General features: G+C 35.7%; 1 protein-coding gene across 1 annotated transcript in view; it reads left to right on the top strand.

Moving 5' to 3' along the window:
- The first annotated feature begins 2,611 nt into the window (after positions 1-2,611).
- The window catches only part of HLCS (holocarboxylase synthetase), a 133,999-nt gene continuing 115,450 nt past the window's right edge, over positions 2,612-21,160 (top strand). The window contains exons 1-4 of the mRNA XM_044670267.1: positions 2,612-2,854; positions 9,942-10,094; positions 17,779-17,941; positions 19,313-20,241. Coding sequence (XP_044526202.1) covers positions 2,612-2,854; positions 9,942-10,094; positions 17,779-17,941; positions 19,313-20,241 — 1,488 coding nt within the window. The remainder of the gene's footprint in view (positions 2,855-9,941; positions 10,095-17,778; positions 17,942-19,312; positions 20,242-21,160) is intronic.

Below are 21,160 nucleotides of genomic sequence, written 5' to 3' on the forward strand. Positions count from 1 at the left end.
AGGCCTGGAGTCAGGAAGATTCTTCTTGAATTTAACCTTGTACACTTACTAGCTGTGTGACCCTGGATACTTATATCTTGTTTGCTTTCCTCATTTGGAAAATGAGTTGGAGAAGGAAATGGTGAACAACTCCAGTATCTTTCCTAAGAAAACCTCAAATATTGTCACAAAGAGTATGGACATGACTAATCAACAACAATATGTGATAAGAGGGCTCCCCCCATTTTACAGTGTCCAGTCTCTCAATGACAGACACTGAGCAGGAAGAGCACTAGAAATATTAGGGCTACAGTAGTGAAGATGGCAACATTTTCTGTAGAATCATTGATGCTCATCACTGTCTTGGCACCATGTATAATAATGCACTTAGTGTTCTCTGACCCCCTTCCTAGAGCCTTTTGGAGGAGGGGGAATAATAAAAATTTGCCCTCTTTAGAGGTCTCTGAGGGATTGCAAAAAATAGATCTAGGAGAGTTAAGGCAGTAAAAAGTAGAATGTTTTAAGAGGTTACAGTCAAACATTGAGTGTATCTAATCAAAGAAGTAAAACATCTGGCTAATATGGAGATCCACTGTGTGACTTGTTCTAGATGTAGTTGAGGTGGACTGAAGGAAACTGGAATTAAAGGGTTAGAGCAGTGATGGGCAACCTTTTGAGCTTGATGTGTCAAAATTTGCCAAAAAAATGAGCAGTGTTATGAGAGTGTGTTACTTGAAGAAAAATATAATTTTGCTTAAATAAAAATGTATAATTGTAATATATAACTATTTAATAAACCAAAATAGGTAAATTAATATAGGTAGAATTGTCATCTATAGTGCATAGAGTGTCTACACCACACTACAGCAAATGTTTCATCCTCAGCATGCAGCCCCATACTTCTCTGTAACCAGCCGCATGTGGCCTTGTGTCATCGAAAATAGCTACATGTGTCAGTGTTGACAAGTGTGTCATAGGTTTGCTATCACCTCTATAAACATCTATAAACAGGCTAATGTTTTGAATAGAATATGTCTGTAATTTAAGTGGAAATTGGTACTTCAGAGTTTCATTTCAAATTTAGCCTCAGACACTTACTAGCTGTGTGACCCTGGGCAAGTCACTTAACCCTGTTTGCCTCAGTTTCCTCATCTATAAAATGAACTAAGAAGTACTTTTACTTTTACTTCTTTACTGCTAAGAAAACCCCAAATGGGGTCACAAAGAGTCAGATGGGACTGAAAACTACTGAATGAAGCCAGAGTTTTTAAAAGGATCAAAGGAGATATTTGTGAAGTGCCAAGCATAGTGGTTGTTACACAGAAGGTACTTAATACTTATTTTATTCATCATTCCGAACTTGAAGAAAATGTGAGAATTATTTGAAGGTTACTGTAATTTTAGGGTTGTGAAGAAAAACTTGATGTTCTTTTAGATTTGATCTAAATCATTTTTAGAATGAGGGTATTTAAATGGATAAGGCATTCACTAAAATACTTAGCAACACATGCAATCTATGCTTCTTTCACACATATTTAACTTCTTTTTTCTTTGTGTATGTTGGCTAATATAGAAGCATTTTGTATGAATTCACATGTATAATAGATAATGTTGCTTGCCTTCTCACTGCATAGCGGAGAGGCATCAGGTAAAGAGAATTTGGAACTCAACTTAAAAAATTAATGAAATAAATAAAAATTTTTAGAAATCTTTGCTTCTATCATGTGGTTAAGGGAAATAGTCCAAAGATGGTAAGTTTTTTGAGTTAGATAGGCAATTCATACTTTAAAAAAACTTACTTTTCTTTTGCTCCATAGCTAATATGGAAATGTTTTACATGACTTCATATCTGTAATCGATATCATTATCTTCTCAGTAGGTGGGGGAGGGTCGGGAATATGGGAGAGAATTTGGAACTCAAAAATTTTTTAAATTAATATTAAAAATGTTTTCCCATGTAAAATATTTTTTACATAAAATTGGGGATATTTAACAGAATTAAAGCTTTAAAGCATTAAGTTTTGCTTTTATGATTTGGTAAAGGTAAAAGTTTGGTGAATTAGGCAATTTTATAATAAATACAAAACCAAAAATAATCCAAGACGAAAGAGGCAGCCGAAACAAGAATCAAATCACTCTGGGGCAGCCTGGGGCCTGTTTGGGTTCCTCCCAGGACTCAGGAAAGGAGCGTGGAGGCGTGGCCTGTTTCTGTCACTCCTCGGTCGGTCCAACCAGGCTCGCCCTTTCTCTTTCTGCAGGGCCAACCAGAGAAGGAGGAGGGGTCAGGGAGGAAGTGGTAGAGGTTGTATGGGGGAAAGAGGGTAGAGGGATGAGGGACCCTCCAGGTGAGTGATTAGTTGGCCTGCTGCCCTCAGTAAGGGGGCGGAGGCCTGGACGGTGCCCGGGAGGGATCGGATCGGAAACCTCGTTCCCCTCCACGCGTCCCCCTGAGAATTTTGCGTGAAAGTGGGCAAAGGGGTGTTCCGAGGGCATGAAGCACTAGACATTGCGTGTGCAGGACAGGACCGGGCAGGGTTGTTTGGGAGAAGGGGGGTGACGGAGTGAGTGAAAGCCACCTAGGGTAGTTAGGTAGTCCCAGTTGGGGGGGGGCCGCCGGCGGGCACTCCGGAGCATGCTCATCACGCTGTGTTATCTGTACCTGTGGGCGCGCTGGGGGGCGCGGCCCGCGCGCATTATCCGCAGCACGGTGCGCAGGCTACATCGCACCAGCTGCTCCTTCACATTCTGCAGTAGCGGCGGGGGCAGCAAGCTGCAGCTGGAGCAGCCGAGGCCCGGCCCGGGGGCCCCGGGGGTCACTGAGGAGAGTATCTGCTTAAGGATGGGAAACCGAGTCTTCTTCATTGATGAGACCCAGGTAGTTTCTCTTAATTCTCTTGTATGATGGGGCGGGAATGGGATAAATGAAGACAGGGTGGCTTTGCTTAGCTTCCCATCATCAAGAATGGCAAGTGTTAGGCTTGGACTCAGAAAGGTTTGGGTTCGAATCTCCTTTTATTTCCCAGCGGAGTGGTCATGATCTCTGGTTCAGTAGGGGCCAGTAGGTGGTCTAGTGGCTAGAAGGCCAGGTCTGGAGTGAGGGAGACCCAGGGTTCCTGAGTTCTTCAGACACTATACTATAACTGTGGTCCTGGTCATCATCACTTAATCTTGTTTGCCTTAATCCTGTCACTTAATCCTGTTTCCTCTATAACATGAACTAGAGAAGTAAATGTCACTTTAGGCCATTATGTTTGCCAAGAAAAGGAGTCATGAAGAATTGTAAACTACCATGAAAAAAAAAACCTATCTACAGGGTTGTTGTGAGTCACAAGTGGGAGATATGTAAAGCTTTTGCAAATTATAAAATGAACAAAGTGAGTTTTTATTATCGACCTTTGGAAGGGTGATTTTGTAACATGACTTCTGACCATATTTTCCCTCCCCCTTTATATATTATGTTTATGAGTCAGACTTTTGTGACAAATGAAAATAAACTGCATTTGTTAGGGGCTCTAGATTTCATAAGATGTGGAAATAGCGTGTGTTTAGAGTACCTAGATTGTAGATTTTACTAGCCAGCTATGTGACCTTAAAATACTTGTAAAAATGTTTTTACGATTTATACGTTTCTTAAATTTTTTTTTCTTGTGCTTATGTCCAGTACTATTTAGGAAGCAGAATCTAATACATCTAAAAACCATTTTGATTAAATGCTGTTATTTTGAGGATCAAGATTTGTAGGTGGCTTACTGGATAGAGAGCCAGGCTTAGAGACCAGAGGTCCTGGATTCAAATGTGGCTTCAGATACTGCCTGCCTAACCATATGATCCTGGGGCACTTAATCCCCATTTGCCTAGCCCTTACAGTTCCTCTGCCTTGGAACCAATATCCTGTATTGATTCTAAGGCTGAAGGTGAGGATTGGAAAAAAAAAAGTGCTGAATGAGAGTAGAGCAGTGTAATTCAATGGAAAGAACACTGTATTTAGAGGCCTGGAGGTCAACCGCTAAATTTGTGTAACATTGGGTAAATTACTTAATTTCTCTGGGCCTCAGTTTCCTCATCTATAAAAGTGAGCTGGGAGTGAGCTGAACTAGATGATCTATGACTCTTTGAAATGGAAACCTCATCCAGAGCCTTACTCCAGTCCAATGCCTTGTGGTAAGTAGGTGATTGTTTTCTTGAAAGCTTTGCTAGTGGAGCACAGGTTCTGGCATTTTCTCTAGCTATATAAAGGTGTTTTCTTGCATGATCCTTGCAACAGACTTTTGAAGGAACAGGCTAGTCTAACTATAGAAAAGCTCATCTCTGATTTGTCAGCTTCTAGATGATAAATTCATTGTCCATGGTCTTTTGAAATGAAGAAACATATAAAATGGGGCTCAGTCCTAAATAGTCCTTTTCTTTGTCATTTTTGATGGTAGAAATAGAGTCAAGAATTACAGTTTTAAACCAAATCTGAATATTTTAATTGTTATGCTAAATATGTTAAGAATATATATACATACATATATATAGAGGGGGGAGACAGAGATTTTCATTGTAAATGTTCAAGAAGTTAAGAAGTAAGGTTCATATACTCTTTGTAGATACCCAAATAAAAGAGCCATAGGCAAGTAGTGTAATTTTCTGCTACCTTTGATAATCTTGCTTTGTACTGTTATGAGCAAGGCAAAAAAGAGGAAGACAATTGCAGTTTAATAGATTAACATCTGTTACACAGCATAAAATATAAAGAAATTCCCTGGAAGAATTCCAATAGGATCCTTGAAAATATGTCAACTTGTACATTGATTTTTGATGACTTTATTGCAAAAGTGGGCACAGGGGAGGATGGAACATAAACTATATTCATCATTAGTGACTGTGAAACTACCACATTTGGGATTCTTAACATTTGAGAGAAGTAATGTGGTATAATGGAGTTTTGGATTTGGAGTCAGAGATCCTCTGTTCAAATTTCAGCTCAGCCTCAATGAGGGAATTATACTAGATGATAGTTCCTGAGTTCTTTATAACTGTGTTAAGATTTCACATGCCCCATAAGAGGAGGGGGAAATAACATTACAGAAGAACAAACTGATTAGACCAGACACATAGAACAAAGCTATATATTCATGACACAATTTTACTTGTCTCATCATAAATTGAGAGATCAGTTTTCAAGTGTCTTCAATAAAAGAAGATATTAAATGGTTGGGAAAAATCACACATGATCTTATTACCCAAAAAACATAAGTTGAGAGGATATGTATTAATGCATATATCAAGCCATTTCCTACTTTAGCTAAATTGAAAAAATTCTCCCTTTACCAGAAACTTGTTGGATATTCTGGATTCAATAACTGAATCAGACAGCTGAATAGGGCAGCTTAAGAGTACTTTTTTTCCTTTGAAGTCTTCTTAGTTTGGCTATTGAGATGTAGTGGATGTTTTGGGAGGTCTAATACCTTTGGTAGTATGTGCAGCAGCCAGACCCTGCTAAAAACCACCTGGCATATGAGCTAAATCAGATTTAGTTTGAGGTTGACAGGCTTTAAACCTTTTTTTACCCTTAACTTCTGTGTATTGGCTCGTAGGTGGAAGAGTGGTAAGGGTGGGCAATGGGGGTCAAGTGACTTGCCCAGGGTCACAAAGCTGGGAAGTGTTTGAGGCCGGATTTGAAGGCTTTAAACCTTTTGATGATCTAGGCTAGGGAAATATTTATCCCAAAATACAGTTTTCCTGGTGAATAAGAGAATAATATAGTTTGTTTCATTGGCTGTGAAGGTGACTGAAGATCTCTGGAGTACTTTTGACCTTGTTAATCCACTGAAGATGCCAAGGTCAAACACTACAGCCTGGATCCTTGCCACTTATCGTGACTTTTGTTTTGCCACTGGACTTCTGTGACCCTGGAAGAGAAAGGCTGACAAATTTGTGCAACTCTGCCTCACTAAAGTCTGATTTTCAAGCCTGTTAAAGCCATCACTCATTACAAAGTCATTGGTCTTCAAAAACAAAGGACTTAACAACATTTTGAATATTCAGTTAAAGCTAGCATAGTTGGCTCCAATGCTAATTTCATTTCAACATATATTAAGAACTTGCTATTTATTAGCTGCTAAGTATATAATCATGAAAAATGACTTTAGTCTTTACCTTGAAAAAGCTTACACTAATAAGAAGTTATACTACATATACAAATAAATGTAACAGTGTAGAATGTAATAGACCAAAGAAGCAGGCAAAATGCTATGGGAGCACTTCAAATCCTTGTGTTCTGATTTTAAGTCTTGGTTTTTTCCTACTGTATCACTTATACATTTGGGTATAAAACCATGCATTTATATAATTTGGGTTAGGTTATATATATATACACATACATACATACATACATACACATATATATACATATACATACACACACATTTTAATGAATAATTTCTATGTTTCTTTAGTTTGTAGGCCCTTAACTTTTATGGCAGTCAAACTTACATATAGATGTTTTACTGACATAAGACCAAGTTACTTAACTGATTTGTTGAGACATTAGAATTTCTTTGATGTTTTGATTACATTGTGAGGAGAGCATCATTGGAATGCCCACATAAATTAAACATGCTTTCTTGGCTAAAGAATGTGACATGTCTACAAAGGGAGGCATAAATAACCATAATAGAAGGTAAAATGTAGTAGGTGCAATAGGAAAAGATAAAAAGTGCCACTTCATAGTAGATACTTAAAGACTTCTTGCCTGGAAATATGGAGGTAGTGGTATTTATGGCAAGACATGACAAATGGGCAGGATTTACTTGGATGTAAAAAAACCTTTAGAAAGCTATGTGAGTAAAATTGTGGAGAAAGGAAGGATACAATCAAATAATATGAAATTGTGCAATTTGAGTGGGAGCGAGGGAGTGTAATTTGAGATAAGTCAAATAATGAGGGCTAAATGAGGGCCTGGAATACTATGTAAAATGTTTATCTTTCCTATTATATTTGAGCAATGTATTGCTATTTAAGCATCATTCCCAAATCCACCTCTTTTTCAAACTTCCCTATTATTATGAAAGGTATCATCGGTCTTCTAAGTCACTCATCTTCGATTCCTCACTTTCATTCATTCCACATATCCAAACATATGTCAAGTCTTGTTTTTTATTTCTCCAACGTTTCTGTCCCTGTATATGTCTGTTCATATCTTATCAGACTTTGCTTCTTTTAGATTTCCTCAGTAGTGGAAGCAGTAGACTTCTGTTACTATAAGCACTCTTCCAGTACAGTACTTATAATTTTAGTTTGTACATTGGAGACTTATTGCACTGTCCATAGATCTGGGTCTGCATTTATTCAATGGGCTTTGTACCTTAGAAAAAAGTTTTATTGTACATGTAAGGGATAAAGAAGTCCTCTCTAATAATCTTCCATGCCTTCCCATTCTTTGACTCTTGTGACTCTTGACTCTTGTTCTTACTTAAAATTCATCACCCAATTTGTTTGACTTCCTGAGTAAATCCTGACATTTTGAGGGTACCATTGAAGCACGTCTAGGGGTCTATCAGTCCTCACCTTCACCACTTAAGAATCCATTTTTTTATCATAGGATTCCCTGAAGAAATCTTTTACTCCTGTTCTTTGAAGTTCTTTATTGGTTAGATGTTAAACTATCCAACAGCTCCAGGAATCTGATAAGGGAACAGCTTAGGTGAGAAAGATGACTCTGGAGACTGTCAGCTCATGGTTGCAGTGAGCTTGGGATTTTATTATACAGTATTCAAAAAAACCCCTTTTCACACAAAAGCCCACACACAGAATTACCTTTTTTTTTTTTTTTTTGCATGATTTCATCATGTGAAAACTGCCTATTTATGTCCCTTGATCATTTGTTGATTGGGGAATGGCTTTTTGGATTTTTTTTTTGGTAAATTTGACTTAGGTCCTTATTTCCTTATTTATTAGGGAAATTAGACTTTTGTCAGAGACTTTGTTATAAAAATCTTCCAGTTTGTTGCTTTCCTTCTAATTTTGGTTGCATTGGTTTTGTTTGTACAAAACCTTTTAAATTTGATATAATCAAAGTCATTTTATATTTTTATATATTTTTTATATCTCTTGCTTGGTTTTTAATTCCTTTCCCATAGATCTGACAGGTATACTAATCAATGCTCACCCAATTTATTTATGATTTCACTCTTTATATTTAAGTCATTTTCTCATTTTGAATTTATCTTGGCATAGGGTGTAAGATGTTGATCTAAACTTAATTTTTCCCATACCTAATCTCTCCCATATTTTCACATAGTGAGTTCTTGTCCCAAAAGCTGGGGTCTTTGGGTTTATCAAACACTAGCTTACTTAGGTCATTTACTCCTAGTCTATTCTATTGATCTACCTTTCTGTTTCTTAACCAGTACCATATTGTTGTTTTTTTTTAAATAATCTTTTTTTTTTTAAACCCTTGTATTTCGGTGTATTGTCTCATAGGTGGAAGATTGGTAAGGGTGGCCAATGGGGGTCAAGTGACTTGCCCAGGGGCACACAGCTAGGAAGTGGCTGAGGCCGGGTTTGAACCTAGGACCTCCTGTCTCTATGCCTGACTCTCACTCCACTGAGCTACCCAGCTGCCCTACCATATTGTTTTGATGACCGCTGCTTTATACTTAACCAGTACCATATTGTTGACCACTGCTTTATTTATTTTTTCTTTTTTTTTTCTTTTAAACCCTTTAACTTCTGTGTATTGACTTATAGGTGGAAGAGTGGTAAGGGTAGGCAATGGGGGGTCAAGTGACTTGCCCAGGGTCACACAGCTGGGAAGTGTCTGAGGCCGGCTTTGGAAAAGTTGTTGGTGATATGGACCTCAGATGGGAGATTAGGGCTGAATATATAGATCTAGGAATCATAGAGAAGATGATAGTTGAGTTCGTGGGAGCTGATGATATCAATCACCACATCTGTAGAAGAGGACCTAGGAAGGAAGGAGGCTGAGAAGTAAGTCAGGAGAGAGTAGCCTGGATGAGAAAGCCTTTGATATCAAAGGCTGCAACAAGGGCAAGAAGAATAAAGATTGAGAAAAGGTGATAAGGTTTGGCAATAAAAAAATACAGTAACCAAGATTAAAAGCTAGATTGCCCAAGAGTTACTGAGTGAGAAGAAATATATGCAAATTATATAGACAGCTTTGTTAAAGAGAAGGGGAAGAGAGGGATGTTAGCTAGTGGGGATTATTGAATGAGGGTTTCTTTCTTGGTAGAGAAGAAAGAGGCATATTTTAGATAAGGAGAGGCTGAAGGATTAGGAGAGGGAGGGTCAGGATAAATAGAATGGGCAGTCTTTGGAGAAGATAGGAGGGGATAGGATTAAGGTATATATAAATAGGTTTGTCTTAACCAGAAGAAAAGTCACCTTTATGTGAGACCAGATGGTGAGGAGTGATTTCTGACTGAGAATAGAAGGGAAGCAAGGTGAATTTTACAAAATGTTCACAATTTTTTTCAGTGAAGTATGAATTGATCAATGTCCATAGCTCAGGTTAGGTGGGGAGTTGGTGCTGTGGAAGGCTAGAGGAGGGATAAAAAGTTTGGATCTTGTTGCTGGATAGAAACAGTTTGTGTAAACAAATACATATGCATTAAAAAAGGATTGCGTAGCTATTTAAATTGGCAGTTTAAAAAACAACACATGAAAAATTGTATTACTTTCATAAATGGAACAGATTTACTTTTGAGGGCAGGAATTCTTTCATATTTTTGCTTTAGTACCTAGTACAGGACTTAGCACACAGTGGACACTTAGTAAACATTTATTGAATTGAATTACCATATTTATTCATTTGAGTGGTAATTTTTTTCTCTTTAGAAGTAGAGGCATATCATTTTATTGTGCTGGAGTTGGAGTAATGATGGTAGAAATACTATAAATTAGAACTCTGGTTTGCAATGATATCTAACTTCCTTTTTCCCCCTCTTCTTTCATCCTAGTCCATTGATGACTTAAATAAATGGGCTCTACTTCTTGTTTCTCCTTTCATTTATCCTGATGATGTTCTTGAAGCAGAACACATAGCCTTTGTGATAGAAAGCATTTTGCTACGAAGTCAGAATTTACAGACATCATTTTTCCCTTCAGAAACGGTGAGTGACATTTTTCTTACTTGTCTTAAGCTAATAACTAATACTAATACTCAGAGAATAGTAGTGTTTTTTATCAGTTAATATTCTACTATATAGAGAGGGAGAGAGAGAGGACTATATCAGTTAAAAGTCTACTCACACTATATCTTTAGCATGATGGCAGACTAAATTAAACAAGACAAATTGCTGTTGGAATTCTTATATATTTCAAACCAACTGAGACTATCTCTTTCCTTGCTTTGTTTATTTAAACCCTTACCTTCCATCTTAGATTCAATATTGTGTATTGGTTCCTAGCAGAAGAGTGGTAAGAGTAGATGCCCTCTATCTGTTTTAAAAGAAACCTGATTTTCTTTGGAGGAGGCAAGCACCTCCTTCCCATTTCTCTTCAGCCTTAATCAGTTTAGTTTCACAAATTCTTGAGGAAGGAGAGAATACTTGTTATTCTACCCTGCTGTTTTCAGATTGTCTAGCTGCTATTATCTCCCTCTGGCTTTTTCTCTTACAAAGTTTTTTCATTTTACTTGTCTCCTTTTCATCTTTATTGCTTTCATTAACTGACTGCCAAGTCATTCTTCTGAATTTTTCAATGTCTTTATTGTAAACTTCCTTTGACTGAACTTTCTGTACCTTTGTTCAAGCTGCTTAGAATTCCCTGACCTGGAATGCCCTGCCTCTCCATCTTTACCTGTAGGCACCTATTAACTGTTATCTAAATATCAACTCAAATGCCACCTCATCTAGAAAACTTTTCTGATGCTCTTTGGCTTACACTGTTTTATAACTCATACATTTATTTTTTTAAAATAGCTTTTTTTAAAATGCAATTTTACTTAACTATCCATTCCTTCATATAGGAAAAAAAATCACTTACATTTAGTTAGAGCCAAATAACAAAGCTAGACCCATAACCCATAGTTTTTATCACTTTTCTTAAAGGAGGAAAATGAGTTTCTATCAGTTGCAGTTCTGAAATTATTCATTATAATTTATCACAGTATGATTATTTACTACCACCACTACTACCACCACTACTACTGCTGCTGCTATCATTTACATTATTATAGTTGTTGAAACTATTGGTCTTTTGGCTTTGCTTACTTTACTTTCTATCAGCTCTTCCATGTTTCATTGAAATCCTTATTTTTTATTTTATTTTTATTTTTAATTTCATGTTTTGCATTATTGCATATACCTTCAGATAGGCATTTTCCATTCAATGGGTATTGATTTATAGATTAATCATTTGATTTCTAAAGCAGTCTGACCAATTTTCAACTTCATCAATAGTATATTAGTGTACTTTTCTTCTTACAACCTCTTGACTCTCATTTTTATCATTTTTAACTCATTTTGGAATATGGTACTATTCTACATTATGTATCCATTTGAGTATCTTATCCCTCTCACCCTAGGTGCAGGGATTTTGTTGTATATTGACTTCATATATTTTCTAGTGACTATCACAGTTCCCTTGGTGTTGTTAGGCCAAAATTAGCGCAAGCAACAGAAAATCAATTTATACTCTGCTGCATCTCAGTCTAAGAGGCTAAATTGAGTGTAGTCATATGAGAACAAAAAGTCAATAGTACATGCTTATAAATGCTTGTTATATTATGTATATCTAAAAATGAACCTTTTATTTTTGCTTCCAACAAAATTCATTTTATGTAGAAAAAATATTCTAAAAGTTTATATTATGACTTTTCAAGTGACCAAAATGTTTGACTTACACTATCTGTCTCTTCCACATTACCCCATAGCATCAAGGAAAGTCCTAGAAGTGGTTCTTTGTGATGCCATCTAAAAACATTTTATCAGAACCACAAATAATTTTATTGGAGTATATCCAGAGGCATTTAAAAAGCCTAAGATATATTTTAACCATATGCTTTACAAATAATTCTTGTGCATAAATTCTTATTGCATATAATTTCCAACTTTAGTGCTTCCCTGGGGACACAGACTTGCAATCATTCACTCATAATTATGGAAAACCAACATTTTATTAACATTTTCTTTGGAAAGCACCAACAATGGTTATGTTGCAGACCTCTTCAAAGGCTTTCTTTGCCTTTGAATTCCCAGAAAGTTGAAAGTATCTTTTCCTTTTACTTCTGGAGATTTTTAATAGATGAAAAACACTGTTTGGAATCTAATTAGATCTTCCTTTTTGAAAAACAAACACAAATATACTTACTTAAAAGATACTTTACACACATGAATTTGCCAATTACAAAATTAATAAGCAGTTTATTAAATTTTTGCTTTCTTTCTTAATATAAGTTCTAAGATAGTTCTAAGAGTTGCAAGGGCTAAGCAATTAAGTGACTTGCCCAGGGTCACACAGCTAGGTAGTGTCTGAGGCCAGATTTAAACTTAGGACTCCAACTCTAGGCCCTCAATCCATTGAACCACCCAACTGCCCCAAAGATCCTTAACTCTTTAAGTGACAAAGTTGGACTATCTAGTGCTTAGCAAAAGCTTGACTTTTCTGGGCATCCCATGCTAAGGGCAACCCTTGTCCAGAGTTTCTCCTATGGCCTCCCCTGCAAGCAAAGAGAGAGATGCTTTAGCTCTCCAAACCAACACATCTGTTGTCTGTTCCTTACATCTTTAGGTTCTTTTTTTTTTTTTTTTTTTTACCTCATTCTTTTTTGGGGAGGGGGCAGTGTAAGGGCCAGAAATGTTAGGGGTATTTTCTCTCTGCAGTCAAGCAAAACAAATTCCTTCATAGGCCAGGTTTAAAGGTTGTATTTCGCAGTTTTCTGTTCTTGAGGTCATTGACTTCTGTCAGGAGGTGGGTGGCCCATTTCATCATGAGTCTTCTGTAATCATGATTTGTCATTGATCAGATTTCCTAAGAATTTCAAAGTTGATTACAATGCTGTTATTGTATACATTGTTTTTCTGGTCCTGCACACTTACTTGATTCTGCATAGTTTATACCCAAGTCATTCCAAGTTTCTCTGAAAGTGTTCACATCATTTCTTATAGCACAATAGTATTCCATCACATTCATGTACCATAATTTGTCCCCCTATTCCCCAAGTGATTGGTACTATGCCACTTTCCACTTTACCACTGCAAAAAAAAGAGCTGCTATATTTTTCATACATCCTTCAAGTTTGTTTTGCTTAGGACTAATCTTTTCTTTTTATTTCCCTTTTATTTCCCTTTCCTTCTTGTTTCCCTGTTGAATGAATTCTGTAATTTTTGTACCCAACTCTAATATATATTCCCTCCTTTGAATTTAGATGATAATGAAGTTTAAAGGTCACTTGATCTCCCTCTCATCCTTTTTTTCTATAAGACTTGTATACCCCAATTATATGAGGTAATTTTTATCATGCTCTCCAACCCATATGTTCCTCTTCCCTTTGCATTTTTCTTTTGAGATCAAAAGGACATGATAAAACTACCGCTTCCAAAGCCTTCTGCCTAATTGGATGCTAGCTATGGCCGTGGGTGATAATAGAAGTTCAAGGGGACCCACACAAATATAACCTCCCAATATTAGAATGTAAACAGGCTATCTTTGTTTCATCCTTTATGATTATTTATCATTTTTTCTTTTTATATTTCTCATGGCTCCTTGTATTTACAATATAGTGTTTGTATTGCAGCTCTGATCTTTTTTTTAATCAGGAATGTTTGGAAGGCCTCTTATTTCATTAAAAATCTATTTTTTCCTCCTGTAGAATTATCCTCAGTTTTTCTGGTTAAATTATTCTTGGTATTAAGTCTTTGGGAACATCCCATTCAGTGTTCTCTGTTCTCTTATAATAGTAGTGGCTTTGGAATAATGTGTATAATCCTGAATGATTCCTTGGTACTTTTATTCTCTCTCCTTTGTTTACTTACAGTGCTTTTTTTTTGGCTTGGATACTCTTTGATTTTTATTATAATGTTCCTGTGAGTTTTCATTTTGAGATTTCTTTTGGAAGTAAGCTTTTTATTTCTATTTTTGGCCTCTGGTTCTTAGAGTGGTAGGCAGTTTTCTTATGGTTTCTTTTCTTATTTTTTTTTAACATAATGTATCAAAATGTATTATATTAAGATGAAAAATAATAAAGGCTGATATAATAATAATAATAATTAGTATTTTAATTAAAGCCATGCTGATTCAATTAAAGTCATTAGACCATGCGCTTAAAACTGCCGCCTCAGTCATTATTGTTACCTCCATGCGCTCAGAAGCTAAACGAGAGGAAGTTCCTCCTCACCCCGGGAGATTTAAACTGTTCTCTGCGTGGAGACGTAGGCATCCCCACGCCCAAAGAACCGGAACTGGAAACCCGTTGGACCACGGGAAATGTAGTTTGATAATTTCCATGTGTCCATAGAAAATACATATATATACTTAAAGATGGCATCTTCCAAATTTCATTCTTACAATTCCCCCTGAGGGCCGGCAAAAAAAAGGTTAGCCCGTTTTCTTCGCTGGACCTGTAAAAATAGACAACTTCTAAAATTTAGGAATTTTGGAGGTAAAAGAAATAGATGAATGAATGGGTAAAATTAGCCTCATTGACAAAAAACCAATTTGGGGGCAGTCCCCTATTGGTATAACAGTGTACAATTAAAACAATATATACAACTCAATTTCAACTCCCCATAGTTCAATCAACTGCACCCCAAAGTTCAAATTTGGTCTTCATGGTACAGTGAAGGCTTTTCAGACATCTTCATGATGTCTTCACCAAACAGGTTCGTCATCTGGATTTTGGGGAGATGGCAAGATCCTTATCCTGAAATTATTCTCAAAAGAATTTAAACTTTACATTATAGATTACAAAACATACATTTTCTTCTAAGACTTATACAATTCCCCCTGAAATTACTCCTAAAAGAGTTAAATATACATATATTTTGACATTATCGAATTTTAAAAAACTTAACAGACATCCCCCTGAGGTAAATCTTAAACACACCTTTTTTAGGTCAGCTAAGGATGAGTGGCTGAGTCCCGGGGGTTGTATGAAATCAATTGGCAAAATAAAAAAGAATAAAATTCAAGAAAAAAGAAGAAAAAAATAACTTGTGAATGAAATGTAAAATGTGCAAAAAATGTAGGGAAAATAAACTTAGACCTTTGAATGAAGGCCTAATTAAAGTGAATTCAGCAGTTTGCAATTACCCATCCAGGGCCAGGACTTTTCAGGGAACTGAGCCAAATAAATAACCAATCTTAGGTGCTTTCTAGGAAGTCGAGGGGACCCACATCCTCTAAAGTTTTAGAAAAGACTGGGACTCCAGGACTCAAACCCCAATTCCAAGCCCTAAAGTATTGGCATAGAACTGCTGCAATTCGTGCAGATTTTAGTCAGTCAAGTCTCTTAACATGTGCTTTCTTTAGCACTATTAACAGCTCTCATGTTCCCTTTTCTTGAATCAGACAGAAAGGCATTTAATCACAGTCATATAGGCTCAGGTATTTGCTGTAGAATCAGAAAAAGGATAAATAATGATTATATATGTACTTCCAGTACAAGATGAGAAAAGGGAAAAATCAATTGCTCTCATTAGAAAAATGTTTTAAAAATCAAAAATTTTAGAACCAGAAGGGTTTTGTTACCCAAAAATGAGGTTTTCTATGAGAGAAAATGGATCTTACAAGTAGCAGATTCACAATGCACATTTAAATAGAGTACCATTATTTCCAATAGCACATTTTAAAACAATAAACAATGATGTTTAAAATCATATATTTGTTACAACTTTTAAACCTTGGCTAAGAGTTTCTCACAAATTCTGTTATTGCTTCCATAGCAAAATCTGATATTTTAAAAAAGAAACCTTCTGGTATAATCATCCTCAGATGAGAATATACAGGAGCTCCTTGGCTTCCTGTTTTAAAAAAATTCCTGGGTAGGAAATGCTTCTACCCATTTAAGGCAATAATTTCTCTTATAATAAACTATATAAAAGCTTTATCCTTTAAGACAACAATTCTAAAGGATTTAAAGTAAAAGTTAAAAATACTGATTGTAAAATTACAAGGTAATCAAAGCATGGAAACTTCAAGGTTCTTTAAATTACCAAGACAGAATAAATTTTAAAAGACATGTGCTCTATAAATCCAGTATACATAAGGCAAGTTACAACTTTAAAAATGTGTAGGAAATATAATGTGAGTATTAGAGTAACAAGCTGGTCAAAACCTCTTACCAGTTCTAATAGATTTTTCTCATTATTTGGGAGTTACAATAAAATCATAAACAGAATTAATCTAGCAGCCACAAACTTCATTAACTTCATTAATGATTCAGTGTAACAGGAAAATCAACGAAATAAGCAAGATTAATTTACAAAACTAATTAGCAATTTTTCCACACTCTACATCCTTTTCTGTCAATTTAGTCAGTCTGATAATTGTGAGGTGGTATCTCAGAGTTGTATTAATTTGCATTTCTGTAATGATTAATGATTTAGAGCATTTTTTGTATGACTGCCAATAGCTATGATTTTTTTCTGAAAACTGCCTGCATATCCTTTGACTGATTGTCAATTGGAGAATGCCTCTTATTTTTGTCTTAATTCTTAATATTTTTGAGATTCGTATCAGATAAACTTGATATAAAATCCTTCCTCCCTCTAGTTTCTTTAATTTTGGCAGCATTGGTTTTGTCTGTGCAAAATTTCTGAATTCAAAACTTTTATTTCCCTTGATCCCCAGTGTCTTGTTCATAAATTCTTCCCTTATTCACTTGATTAGCATGGCATTAAAAGTGTAAATTGTCTTTTTTTTTTTTTTTGGGTATGGCCTAGTCTTAAACACAATTTCTTCAGCTTATTTAACTTTTATTTCCTTAAGGAATACTTTGTCATTGAATCTTTTAAAATCTTTAAGTGTACTGTTAAACATTAGCTTTTAGAAGGATTTTCAACAATAAGTGTTGAAACAGGAATTTCTGATGAATACTCAGATAACCAGAACTTTCTGTTAAATGGGATGCTTGAGTAATCACAATAACCACTGTTCTGCTGTGCAGCTTTAAAATAAAAAATGGACTAGTTTATGTCTTCTTTGTAACCTTTTTTACTGGGAGAGTGAGAATGCATTTTCATGCTTTTGGGATCATGTATCATGTGTCTTTTTTAGTGTAGTATTGCATAGCTCATACTTCTCCACTTACATAGCCATGCTAGCTTAGTGGGCTTTGATTACCTTTCACCTAGATTATTTCAATACCCTTCCAACCGGTTTCCCTACCTCAATGAAATCTCTTCCTACACGAATCCTGCTTCCACTTAAAGTTGTCAAAGTGATTTTCTGAGGTTTATAAGCCTGACCATGTAATTTTTTTATTCCTCTCCCTTCTAATCTCCTTGACCTCCCTCCTACTTCTTTAATATGCTACATTGACTCCCCTTTACCTTCAGGACCAATAATAGCACCAAACTAAATAATATAGCACTTCCAATTTTTATTATTTCAAGTAGAGCAGCTGTGACTATCTTTGTGAAGCACTTTGGAAATTATTTTATTTGAACCTTATAACTGGGATATTACTTAACATTTAACATAAGAAAACTGAGGCAATCTAAAAAAATAGCAAGAGAATACAAACTAATGAAATATTTTTCTAGTTTATTTTCTGAAAAAATGTGGGGAAAGATATTAGTTTTTGTTTAAAAATGTCTATTAATCTTTTGCCTTTTATTTCTTCTCTCTCTTTAGATTGTAAAGTGGTCGGACTGTTGTTTGCCATTAGCTTGTAGTCCTGGGGAGCCTTATAAGCTATTTGCTGAAGCAAGTGTAGATAATTTCAGCAAGTTGGGCATTGCATTCATGGAAAACAGGCTCCAAATGGATAATGGAATGGTACCACAAAAGATTGTCTGTAAGTATCTTGACACTTAGAATCTCTGTTTTCATTTAAAATTCAACTTAATTGCCATATTCTGCAAGAGGCCATAACCTTCTATCTTCTACTTTATATTAATCTTACATACTAATTCATTGTATGTATTTTCTTCCTTTTAGAATATAAGTCTGTCTCTGTCTGTCTCTGTCTGTCTCTGTCTCTCTCTGTCTGTCCCAGTAAATATTAAAATAAGCCATTTATAAAATGGCTTAGGATTCATAGGATAATAGATCTATAGCTAGAAGGAATGCCCTAGACCAGTGTGTTCACAAACTTTTTTGACCTGTCGCCCCCTTTCCAGAAAAAATATTACTTAACCCCCTGGAAATTTCTTAAATTTTAATAGCAATTAATTGGAAAGATGAATGCACCTGTGGCCATCACCACTCTTCTGGATTGCTGCAGCACCCACCAGGGGGCAGTACCGCCCACTTTGGGAATCACTGCCCTAGACTGTCTTAACTGCCTCCTCTCTTCTCTTCTCCTTATTTTATAGATAATGAAGAAAATGACACTCTCAAGTAACTAGCTCAAGATCTCAATATAATAGATGTCAGAAATAGAATTCTAACCCAGATCTTTTGACTCCAAAGCTTTTTCTGCTTACACCAGCAGCATTTTTTATTCCTGGAATCTAGTTTGGTAGTTCATGAATTTTTATGAACAGCATAACCAACAGCAAAAACAAATGATCAGACATACAAAATGTCTAAATTCTTACCTAAAGCCCTTGTCATTTATTAAGTTAGAACTAAATGAACTGATAGCCATCAAATAAGCGAAAAAAATGTTTCTGTGTTTCTTTCCAGGTCTTTAGATTTTGTTTTAGTCTTTTCTATTTTTTACTTGTACTTGTAGTCAATGTTTATAGTTATGATTCTGCTAATTTAGTTTGAATCACTTATATAGGTTTTGCTTCAAATATGTATGATTTACATAAGAAAAAAAGCATGGAAATTTGTATTGATCTATGTGGGAAGTTTGTGGGATATATTGCATAGCTGAAGTGGGGTTGTTTAAATGAAGAAGTAGAATGCCTATCTTGGGTTCTATTCTTTTGGCATGGAAAATGTGATTTTGGTACAAATTCTGAGTAGTTTAGAATGCTGAGCCTATATACTTTAGGTAATTGTCTTTTTTAAATTGTGAAAAACTTGGATTAAATTCATTGAATGTCGATGCTACTAACTTTATAAAGCATATATTTATCCTGCCTTGGAATAAAGTTTCCATGTAATGTCAGTTGCAGTCTCTTTTGTGTTATTTACTTTTTAAATATAGGAATACATAGATGTTATGAAAATTTGTCAGTGAAAAAAAACCAATTCTTTTCTCTTCATGCCCTAGCTGTACAGTTTCAGGACTCCATGCTGAAAGAGCTCCAGCAGTTGACCTCCAAGGTCATAGAAGTGGAAGAATTGACTTCAGACTTACCTTTTGAAACTGTAACTGAATTGGAAGAGATGGAGCATTTAGGTGGGGATGACAAAGTTCCAGATGAGTCTGATCAGAAGAAAGTCAGTGCTTCTCAAGAGGAACCCACCAATCCATCAGAAAAAGGAGATGACACTGATGACCACCATCACTTACATCTATCAAGCTGCCATGAATGCTTGGAACTAGAAAGCAGCACCATTGAATCTGTCAGATTTGCATCTGCAGAAAACATTCCTGATCTTCCTTATGAAAACCTAGAGGGCAGTGTTGACACACCCTGCCATATTGGACAACAAAGAAGAGTCAATGTTACTGGGAAGCCACCAAATATATTGCTCTTTGTGGGTTCTGATCACCAGGAAGCACAGCAGAGATTCCAGCAGCTCCATTCCATTTTGACTGACTGTGTTGATACTGATAGTTATATAATTTACCATCTGCGGGAGAAGAATGTGCTCAATGATCCATGGCTGGATAACTCTTTATTGTTGATCATTGCTACAGAGGAACCTATTTCTAAAGCAATTTGCCAGAAGTTTATGGCATACCTATCCCAAGGTGGGAAAATTTTGGGGCTATCTTCCTCCTTCACATTTGGTGGGCTGCAGCTGAGAAGCAAAGAGGGACTTAAGAAGACAATTCAGACATTAGTTTTTTCCAAGGCTGATCACAATGAAATTAAACTGAATGTGCTGACTAGTGGCTATATTTATGAAGGAGGTACTGGGGAGCTTCTCTGTCCTGGAAAGCTCAAGGGTTACTTAGAAAACACAGACAAAGACAAGATGATCGTGCATTTACCTTTTGGAACAAATGGAGGAGAAGCTATTCTTTGTCAGGTATGAAAGACTGAGTTTATAAGAAATTTGTTTAATTTGTATAAGAAACTTTTTCTAGGGCTTTAAAAAGATTGAGAAGGTTTGAAGGATCTTTTTTTTTTTTACTTAATTGAAACTGAAGAGTAGTAGGTTTTCTTTAGTTTTCTTTATGTTTTGTGTATAAATCTTAATGCAAATCCTTTCAGTGAAGGTTTTGAAAACTTTCTGATTAATTAGGAAACACTATTCAAGTTTTATTGTGGAAAATATTTCTAAAGCATCTGTTACTTTCCTGAATTAGTAAAAAGAGCAGATCCTTTGTGGATATTTTGCAATGCCTCAGGCTTATCATTTTGAACATAAGTGCTTAAGGTGTAGAGAATTGAGGTGTCTATATTTAAAAAAATTTTTTAAAAAATCTTATTTTCAATTCTGAATTTTTTTCCCAATTACCAATAAGGAAAGAAAAATGAAACAAAGATTGTATAATCAAGCAAAACAGATTAGCTACATCCCCCCAAAAAAAGTAAAAAAGAAAAAATATATATTTATTTCAAACTGCATTCTGTATCTATCATTTCTCTGTTTGGAGATGTCTCATGAATCATGGAAAAAATTTCCATGGTTACATGATTCTTGCTTTTACATTCCCCTTCACCTCCCCCTGCCCCACCATATCAAATTTGTTGGCATTGTGGCATTTCCACTGGTTTTAACACATGTGAACCTCTTCAACCCATGTGTTCAGGCAGTTGCTTTTCTTCTGTTTCCATTCCTGCAGTTCTTCCTCTGAATGTGGGTAGCGTTCTTTACCATAAATCCCTCAGAATTGTCCTGCCAGTACAGAAGTCCATTACATTTGATTTTACCACAGTGTATCAGAAGACTAATGTCTTCTGATGGTAAAATCGAATGTACAGTCACAGACTTTTAAAATAAT

The sequence above is a fragment of the Gracilinanus agilis genome, chromosome 3 (genome assembly GCF_016433145.1).
Source record: "Gracilinanus agilis isolate LMUSP501 chromosome 3, AgileGrace, whole genome shotgun sequence".
In the NCBI taxonomy this organism is placed as follows: domain Eukaryota; kingdom Metazoa; phylum Chordata; class Mammalia; order Didelphimorphia; family Didelphidae; genus Gracilinanus; species Gracilinanus agilis.